The 9,708-nt window shown below is 63.4% G+C and overlaps 1 protein-coding gene across 3 annotated transcripts; it reads right to left on the bottom strand.

The window, feature by feature from the left end:
- Positions 1-462: 462 nt before the first annotated feature.
- On the bottom strand, positions 463-8,054 carry FOSB (FosB proto-oncogene, AP-1 transcription factor subunit). Of its 3 annotated transcripts, none has more exons than XM_037884604.2 (5): positions 7,271-8,053; positions 4,319-4,633; positions 3,481-3,588; positions 2,386-2,676; positions 463-2,285 (listed from the first exon to the last, which is right to left on the bottom strand). In XM_037884604.2, the coding sequence occupies exons 1-5, from the start codon at positions 7,394-7,396 to the stop codon at positions 2,220-2,222; spliced, it is 906 nt and encodes a 301-aa protein (XP_037740532.1). In that variant the 5' UTR covers positions 7,397-8,053; the 3' UTR covers positions 463-2,219. The 3 variants fall into 3 exon arrangements, with proteins under 3 accessions (XP_037740532.1, XP_043390656.1, XP_037740531.1); XM_043534721.1 differs by having other exon boundaries at positions 2,509-2,676; XM_037884603.2 differs by having other exon boundaries at positions 463-2,676; positions 7,271-8,054.
- Positions 8,055-9,708: the final 1,654 nt, after the last annotated feature.

Genomic DNA, 9,708 nt, shown 5'->3' with positions numbered 1-9,708 from the left:
ATACCACAGGCAGAAAAGGGCACAGGGGTGCAACCCCAGGCCCTGCTGAGGGGCTCAACTTCCCAGGCTACACCACTGCTGGTGGGGGGGGTCCCTCCTTAGCTGAACCCAGGCTTTGGGATACTCTCCCTGTATGGGCAGGGAGCTGTCCCCAGTACCACCTCGTGCCCCCTGCCAGCATAGGCACGGGGGGGGGGGGGGGGTGTTAGCAGCAAGGGGGAGGCTCAAAGCTCAGAGGAAGCCTTTGACCCCCGAGAGAAGGGGCAGGTGCTCTCTCCCCCCCTCCCATAGGGGAACCGCTACCATCTGTCACCCCGGAAACCATGGCTGGGGCTCTCAGGGCAGTGTCCCCTGCCCCGCGGGTGAAAGGCACAGAGGGGAGGAGCAAGCCAAGCAGACACTGGGGTGACACGACCTGCATCGGGCCTTGCTGGACAAACAGACCCGCGTGAATAAAAGCGGTGCATGTTCAAAGCTGTTTTTATTGGCCACTTTGCAGACGAGTCAGCGCGGGCTGGGAGGGGCGCTGGGCATTGCCGCAGGACCCCCCCAGCCGCCCAATAAACACAAGTCACAAAATACAGCACAGGAAACTAATAATTAAAAAAACCCGAAACTCTCTCCATCCCCCAGCGCTGTCCGAGATGCTAAACGCCGCAGAAACCCCACTCCAGCGCTCAGAACAAAGTTAAACACGGTCAAAGCTTGGTCACGAGGGCACGGAACATCGCACACGGCGGCTGGCACGGGGCAGGCCCCGGCGATAGAAGCAACGCGGCTCTCCCGCTCGACGCGCTGGCGACGACGGGGCGGACGGCACGGCCCAAAGCGGCGGCAGGTCTACGTACGCATGGGCACTAGCTACAGGGGACGGCGGGCCCAGGGAGATTCCCGGTTCAGCCCTGGGGGGGGGGGGAAGAGGCAGAAATGCCAGCCTTTCCCCCAGCAGAAGAGGCTGGGGCAGGCCGGGCACAGACCCTGAGGAGCAGGAGGGACCCCACCTCCTGGAGTTGCCACCCAGGGCTTAAAGCTGCCAGCAGGGATGAGCTCTACAGCCTGTGTAAGGTCTCAGCCCCACAGGGCCTGCAGTGGGGTGCAGGGGCACCTGGCCTCTTTCCCATGGCATCATCAGGCCGATGCTGTTGGAGGCTTGGGGGGGTCAATGGAATATGGGGTTCCCATGGGGGGGTGTCATGATGGCAGCAAAGAGCCCCACAGAGGGTGTAACAATGGGGGTAAAAGCCACCGGAAGGGAGGGCTCAGCCCCTGATGGGCCAGTGTAGGGCCGGAGGGGCTGCAGCTGGTGGCGGGGGGGGGATGGGACATGCACACCATGTGCGCACAACAGCAGCGAAAGCAGGGGCTGTACAGGGGGTGGGGCCGTTCACAGTATCTCAGGGGGACGGATGGGCACAAGGTCACCTCCTGGCATTGCTGCCATGCTTGGGAAAGCCAAGCAAGGGCAGAGAGGCTCAGACAGCCAGAAGGCAGCACCCAGGGCATCCAGGCTGAGCTCCTGTCCAGCCTAGGCCATGGGGCTCTGGCTCAGTCCTGCAGGGAACTCCTCAGAGCAAGAGTGGAGGCAGCTGGGGACATGGGTCCCTGCCTCAGTGCTCCACAGCTGCCCCCAGCCCCGCCCGAGCCACCCTCCTGCAGGGGGATTGGCAGGGCAGGGCCTGCCCAGGCAGCAAGGAGCCACAAGACACAGAGTGGGTGGGTATTTCGGAAGTGAGTCAATGCAGGGCAACAGGCCAGTGTGGCCCAATGGGGGATGGCGGGGGAACAAACCCCCAGCCCAGCCCGCTCCCCACAAGCTCTGTCCCTGGGTCAGCTGCTCACAGTAGGTGGGGGGGGAATGCCGCACAATCTGCTGCCCCCAGCCCTGCCAAACTAGCACACAGACAGACAAGGCTCAGCCCCCCCCCCCCCCCCCCCCCCCATGAGCCGGGCCCAGCTCCACAATCCATCCCGGCGGTGCCAAAGCTTCCTGCTCCTCCAGCCAGATTAAAACAAAGTCCCCCAAAGTGTCAGCAAGGGAGGGGGTGGGGAGGGGTCCCCCGCGCCGTCCCCTCAGTTAACTAATGGCACGCATGGGCAGTGCGGCTGCAGGCTTGGGGGCTGTCAGTTTGCAGCGTGTCCCACACACACCCCGTTGGCGTGTGGGGGTTTGATTGGCTTTGTTTGGTTAATGTTTCACAAAGCGAGTAGCGAGGGAGAATTCAAGGAGTCCGAGGACTGGTCGCTGCTGCTGTTCCGCTGGTGTGTGGCTCCGCAGGTAGATCCCTCTGGGTAGGTGAACACAAACGAAGATGTATATGAAGGGTTAACAGGGTACGGGTCGCTCAGCGGCTCACCATGTGTAAAGTAAGAACTAGAAAACGCTACCTCCGCTGGGCCCGGCGCGCCCGGCGCTGGCACGCCCAGGCTCTGCTGGTAGTGGAGGGGCACAGATGGGTAGGCAGCTGGCCCGAACGGGTCGTCCTTAACAGGCATCCCCAAAGAGCTCACCTCCGCCGACGGGCCGGGCTGGCCGCCCAGCTCAGGCATGTCCTCGTAAGGGATTTTGCAGCCCGGTTTGTGAGCTACGAGGACAAATTCCAGGCGCTCTTTTTCCTTCTGCAGCTCCGCGATCTCGGACTCCAGCCCTGCCTTCTCTTCCTCCAGCTGGTCTGTCTCCTAGAGGGGAGGGGGAGCCAGGGTCAGCAGGGCCAGGAAGAACAGGACAACGGGCCCCAAGCTATGCCAGCCTGGGAGTCTGCTCTACACACACAGCCTTCTCCCTGGGGGGTCAGCTCCCATTTGCTATGGCCCCTAGCACCCCGATGCCCCAAGCCACCCCCTCACAACCAACCCCCGGGCTGCAGAGCGCATTGCTACTGTAGACCCAGCGAAGCGTCAGTTCCAGTCTCAGGAACCCCACCTCCCTCCCCACCACACTATTGCCCCCGACACCGCTCCCCTCCCTGGGGCTGGCAAATGAGAGATTCACCAGGTGCACAAGCAGCAGCAGGATGCGCCCAGCACTGGCAGTGCCACGCCTGCCACTCCAAGGCACTGTCCTGCTTTTATCGGGGAGACGGAGCTACGGCTGCCATGCACCCGGCTTTCCCCAGCACCATCCCTTTTGGGGGGCAGGTGCCCTGGGGAACCTAGAATGGTGCCCAGTGCACAGGGCCAGGCTCAGGGTCATCCTGGATGTCCTGCTTTTTGCACCTTGGAGGTGGCAGGCCTAGACTGTGCCCCACCCCCACCCGACTGTCTCCCCCCCACAGCAAAGGGCCCTGGGAGAGGCCCACTTTCCCCAGAAACACCCTGCCCAGGTGCTCAGCCCAAGCTGCCACTCTCGCACCCAGACAGCTATGGCACCAGAACAGGGAGCAAGCTCACGGCGAGCTCCACCAGGCACCTGTGCTGTGTGCGGCATCAGAGCCACGGCCTCGGGTTCAGGGAGCCAGGGGAAGGGGCCCTGTGGGCACTCACCGCCTGGAGTCGGTCTGTCAGCTCCCGGCGCCGGTTCCGGCACTTGGCCGCTGCCAGCTTGTTCCTCTCCCTGCGGACGCGTCGCTTCTCCTCTTCCTCCGGCGTCAGCTGCAAGAACCAAGGGGGCTGGTCAGCCAGGGGTTCCGGCCCAGGGCCCTCCCCCTCATGCAGCACAGCCCCACCCCTCAGTATTCAGGGCCTCCCTCAGCCCCATGTGTTATGGGGAGTTCTGCCTACGCGCCAGTGCCGTCTGTGGCCTCTATCCTGATCCCCCTCCCTCTATGGGGATACCCATCTGGCTAGGAACCGCACCAAGCGCTCAGCTACTAGGCAGCCACCGGCTGAGACCAGCTCTTGTTCCCAGCGGACTGGGGACTGTAGACTCTGTATCCATTCCCCATTTGCCAAGGCCCTGCAGCCTGCGTCAGGGCAGGAGGAATCACTGGGTTATGCCAGCTGAGGAAGGAGTCCTATGGCTCCTCCCCACCTTGGGGGCACAGCTGAGCCAGACTCCCAGCCACACCACGCTGCCCAGTGCAGCTCCCAGGCATCTTGCATTGGGACTGGCAGGCCCACCCCCTTTCCTCATGCCCCTCCCCCTTGCCCGCTCAGCCCTGCCATGCAAGCCGAGGAGCCGAGCTGGTGGCGCAGGTGCCCTACGTGGCTGGGTGCGGTTCCCACTGACTGGGCTCTGATGCCAGGTTCCCCACCTACAGGAGGCACCCAACAGGCAGGGGGCATGGTGAGGGGGGTAAGTGATGGAGTTAGTAACCTCATTGCTGATGCCCCAGAGGAAGTGCGACAGAAGAAGAATGTCCCCCAAGTCCGCCCAGCTCACCGTTTCCTCCCGTGTCCTCCGGGGCCGAGCCCGAGCCGAGCGGGACGATGGGGCGGCTGCTTCGGCTGTTGAGGGGCCAGCGCTGTAGGCGCCCATCCCTGGGGTGGAATAGCTGGTCCCGGGCAGGTCATAGGGGTCCACTGCAGGCGGCGGTGGCTGCTGCTGCTGGAGAGACATCTGTTGGCCCTGAGGCTGTGACTGGGCCATGGAAGAGATCAGAGTGGGCTGCACCAACCACTGCAGGTCCTGGCTAGTTGTTATGGCGGTGACTGTGGGCACGAAGGATCCGGGCATCTCCCCGAGGCCACTGCACTCCTGAAACACAAGGACACAGAATGCGGTCAGGAGCTGGGCAAAAGCATGGCAGGAACACAGCTCCCCCAATCCCAGCCTGTGGCAACCAGTGCCCACTATTGCCAGCCTCCCAGAGTCCCCCCCACTAATCCACAGGCCCCCCTGGCCATGACCCAGCAGGGAAAGCAACAGATGATGCCGGGGGGGGGGGAAGGTGCACCCTAGCCCACATACAGGCCCGTCTGCCAGCCAGCGCTTGCCATGACACACGGTCAGGCCTGACACGGAGACCAAAGCCGGGCAGCTGGTTCCTCTGCCCTCATGGTGGCTGCTGGTGAAAGTTGAATTGCCAGCCCTTGAGACTTGCAGGTATTGCCTAAACGCTGCACTGTACAGACATTCCCCTGCCCCGCCCCAGGGGTGTGCCGAATTCAATCACTGTGACATGGAGGGGGCGCACGGGGGTGTGTGAGAGAGAACAGTTAGCAACAGTTGTGGGGCAGTTTGATGTGGGCACCTGGGCAGAAGGAACTGGGATGAGAGCCACCAAACCCATTTCATGCTGGCACCTTGGATCAGGTACTCAGCTACCAAGCTAGAAGCAAATGGCTCTGCACCCCACTCACCAGCCCCCAACCACTAGGAGAGGACCCCTGTCCTACACAAGTAGCCCTGGCCCCTGAATTAGTTTATTGTAGACCCTAGGGCACCCCAGACCAAAGGGCCCAGCTATAAATGGCTCTGCAGAGAAGGCAGGTCAGGCACCGGCAGAGCCGACTATAATTTGGCTCGTTAGCTCCCCTCCCTTGTCTCGGAAGAGGGGCTTTGTGCGAATCTCACACATAGGTTCTAGGAAGCTGCAGGGGCTGCGCTTTTTTGGAGCGGAACAGACCTTTATCTGCAGTCCTGGGCTTTGGTCTTTTTCAGGCCTCAGGGCGCCAGGGTCAGCACAAGCCTAAAAATAACACTCCCATCTCTGCTGGGCATATCTTTGGGGATCTGCCGGTGGGACTCCTGCCCCCGCCAACCTGAGCCCTCGCAATAACCCAGCGATCCACGCAGTGGGCAAGGCGAGCCCATTGACTCTGTGAGTGGGACGGGGAACACTTCAAGACATGACCCGCGCCCCCAGGCTGCGAGTTTTCCAGCCAGCTCCCTTCTGACAGGGCACACGACCTTACCAGCTGCCCCCCTGCCCCAGCCCCACTGCGGCCTTCCTGGTGCCCGGGGTGCGCTGACCAGGGTGGTGAGCTCTCCCCCGTCCTTCAGGAAAGGGGCTGCCCCAGCTGACGGCTCTGCCCCATGCCCGGTGGGGTCACTGACACCAGAGCAGGGGCAGAGGGGCCTGGCCAGGGAGCCCCTTGTGCCCACAACCCCCGTCCTTTAGGGGGGAGCTCCGAGGAGGGGGGTCATGGGGGGGCACTCCATTGCTTGCCAGGCATTCTGGTCACCACAGCTTGGGGGCATCACTGACACCCCCCCCCCGCAACAAAAAAGGGGTGAAGCCTGCAGCTCCCCCAGATCTACCACCAGGCAGCACCTGCCCCCCCAACACACACGTGGGGGGGGCAGCCTCTCCCCTGGGGCACCTGGGCGCCGCCCCCCCCCGTTCGGCTGTGGGGACTATTATGGGCTGTACGGGGGGGCAGCTCCTGCTCCGCTTCCATTCTCCGCACGCTTTCCCCCTTCCCTCCGCCCCACGAGGGGGTGTGGCCTGCCAGGCCAATCAGCGCGCTCGGCTCCCCCCACCCGCCCCTTAGCAACGGGGGCGGCCCCCGCGTTCCAAAATAACCCGCGCGCCAGAGGGGGCGGAGGAAAGCGCCGTGCGTGCCTCACGTCAGCGCGGAGGGTTCCAGCGCGTCACACGTTACGCACAACCCCGCCCCCCTCTCCCCACGTTCCACCTCCCCCCCCCAGGCCAGGCGCGCAACGCGGGGGAGTTCGGAATGCGGACTGGAGAGGGGACAGGGCTTCCCCGGGACAGGTACCCCGCATCCCTGGGCACCCCGGGTCCCATGGCTTCTCCACTCCCCCCAGTATCATCGCCCCGCGGTACCATCGCTCCCTCCACGCCCCCCGAGTACCATGCCCCCCACATCCCTGGGTCCCCCGGCTACCATGGCTTCTACACCCCCCCCCCCCCAATCACTGGGCCCCATCTCCCCGTGCATCCCTGGGTCCCATGCCCCACACATCTCTGGGTCCCCCGGCTACCATGGCTCCTCCACCCCACCCCCGAAGTATCATCGCCCCTAGCATAACTAGGCCCCATCGCCCCCTGCATACCTGCCCCTCCCCCCAGGACTGGTACCGTGGCTTCTTCACCCGCCCCGTACAGCGCCCTCTGCACCCCTGGACCCCATTGCCAACCCCCGCCCCCCCCCGTACCATCGCCCCCTGCATTCCTGGGCCACCCAGGTACCATGGTCATCGCCCCTCAAGTACCATCGCCCCCTGAATCCCTGGGCACCATGTTCCCTACGTCCCTGGGCCCCATCGCCCCCCCCCTTACCAGCATTGTCGCTCACCCGGACCTCCCGGGTACCCCTCCCACCCGCAATCGCTGTGTACTAGGTCACCGGGCACCGTGGCAGTCATCCCACAACACCCCACCCCATCTGCCCAAGAGGCTCCCCCTAGGCACCCCTGCTCCCTTACCTGCGCGGCGGCGGCGCCCGTGGGGCTCCCGAAGGAATCCACCGAGGACAGGTACTGGGACTCGGCCGAAGGGGACGAGCTGCACCGGGAGGTGGAGTCGTAGTCTCCGGGGAAGCCCTGATACATCTCCCTGGGCACAGGGGGAAGCCTGTGGCCACGCTGGGGGCGCCTGGAAGCCAAGGCTGGTGCAGGGGAGGCTGCGACCCCGGGTCAGGGGGAGCCGATAAGACTGGAAGCAAAGTGGCTGCCAAGTCCCGTTTGCGAGCGGCAGAGTCCGGCAGGCGCGGGGTGCGAGCCGCTCCGCGCCGGCAGGGCAGCGGGGCCCGGCGGTTCCCCCTCTTCCTCCTTCACCGGCAAAGCAGCATCGGGGACACGAGCTCCGCGGGCCGCGGCTCAGCAGCCCCCCTTCAGCTCCCTGCCGGGCTCCGGCCTTGGAAGCTGCGCTGGTGGGGCGGGGAGACTCCCGGCTTCCGAGCCTCCTGCTCCACGCGTCTGCTCCCCTCAAAGCCACATCCGCGGGGAAGAAGCGGGGGGTCCAAAGCCCCTTCGCAGCTAGTGGGGTAACTTCAACACCGACCCCCCGAAATAATCCAGCAGCCCCTCTAAAGTAGCACAATCCAGAGGCGATGCGGCGTCTTCGCAGGCCCAAGCCCCACAAAGCGGGGGGTGTGGGGCGGGTCGCTGGGGTCCCCTGGAGCCCTGTCCCGTGCAGGTGGCAACGTCTCCCCACTAGGCAGAGAAGCTGAAGCTCCGGCTCCGGCTCCTCTCGCAACTTATGAATGAACCACGCTCCAAGCCTCTCCGTATTTATACCAGAAGGGCCGGCCCCCTCCTGACGTCTCCACGCCCCCAAAACCAGGCACAGGGGCCACCGTGGGGCCCCAAACTCAGCCTGTCGCTTACCCTGGCCTGCCTGGGGTCCCCCTGAGCCGGGCGCCCCGCTGCCCCCCGGGGAAAGGGGCGATTTTAGGGGTCCAAAGGGGAGGGGATCCCTACTCCCGTTCAGCGGGAGTTCCTGTGACGCACTTAGCCATATATGGGCTTGTCTTTGCTGTGTTTGTTTGGTATCCTAGCAGAGGACGTCAGAGGGAATCCCTTTCTCAGCGCCCGGGCTGGGGCTGCCGCTGCTGGCGAGCGGGACTGGGTATTAATAGAAACTTTTACTATCGTTCTACAAATGGCCTCAACCAGCAGCCCCGCGTCGCAGTAGGGGGTCGGGGGGGGGCAGCCCCTTCAGGGAGCACCCGGGGTGGGGGGCAAGATCCCCCTAGAGAACAACGATGGAATCAGCTGCCCTGGGGGAAGCCCCCCTCCCAGCCCCCCAGCTGGCTCCTGCTCGGGCTGGAGCTAGGTTGGGCTTTTGCCCACTCTAGTGCCAGTCAGGAGGTTTTAGCCAGGCCAGCCTGTGTTACCCCCGCAAACGCCTGGCCTCCCTGAGATCTAGTGGCAGCCAGCCCCATGCCTGCAGCCAGCCTGCAGCCTCCATCACCTGAGCTCAAAGCCCTTTAAATGCCCTTCCCTGCACCCCCTCCGTGCTTGAATTTAGCATCTCCCTCCCCTGATTTTTAAAACCCTCCCAGATCGAACCGAGCCCCCCCCGGAGATTCACATTCCACCTCTAGTGCCTGGGGAGAGAAGATACACAAGGACACCGCACTCCCAGAAGCGTGCCTCCTGGTCAGAGCAATGGTCCAGCTGGGCCAGCAGTATTCTGCCTCTGACAGCGGCCAGGGCCAGGTGCGTCAGAGGGAATGAACAGAACAGGGCAATTTTGAGTGATCCATCCCCTGTCATCCCATCCCAGCTGCTGGCATGGGCCGTTCAGCCCTTGACCCTCCCTCCTTCGGGAAGTTGGCCAATATTTTTTAAATCCTTAGTTTGGGGGAATATTTTGTGCTTCTGGGATTGACTTACACAGGGGCAGCTGCAGCCCTTTCCCTTTAAGAATGTCTTGGTCAAATCTGCCCAGCTCTTCACACCCTCCTGGACGTTGGTGGAATTGCACAGAATACAACTGGTGGAGAATTTGGACAGATATTGCAATATGCTCTGACTGTTTCAAGCCACATCTACTCCCCTCCCCCCATATATATATAGGAAAAAATAGAGAGCAGTGCTTCTCAACCAGGGGGGCCAGGAGCAGTTTTCAGGAGGTCTGTCAAGCAGGGCCACTGTTAGACTTGCTGGGGCCCAGGGCAGAAAGAAAGCCAAAGCCCCACCGCATGGGGCTCAAGCCTGAGTGCCACCACCCAGGGCTGAAGCCGAAGCCTGAACAATGTAGCTTCACAGGGGCCCTATGGCATGAGGCCCCAGGCAGTTGCCCTGCTTGTACCCCCTAATGCCGGCCCTGGCTTTTATATGCAGAAAACCAGTTATTGTGGCACAGCTGGGCCGTGGAGTCTTTATAGCATGTTGCGGGGGGGGGGGGGGTGCTCAGA

Source organism: Chelonia mydas, chromosome 23 (genome assembly GCF_015237465.2).
Source record: "Chelonia mydas isolate rCheMyd1 chromosome 23, rCheMyd1.pri.v2, whole genome shotgun sequence".
In the NCBI taxonomy this organism is placed as follows: domain Eukaryota; kingdom Metazoa; phylum Chordata; order Testudines; family Cheloniidae; genus Chelonia; species Chelonia mydas.
This window is presented reverse-complemented; position numbering and strand designations above follow the sequence as displayed.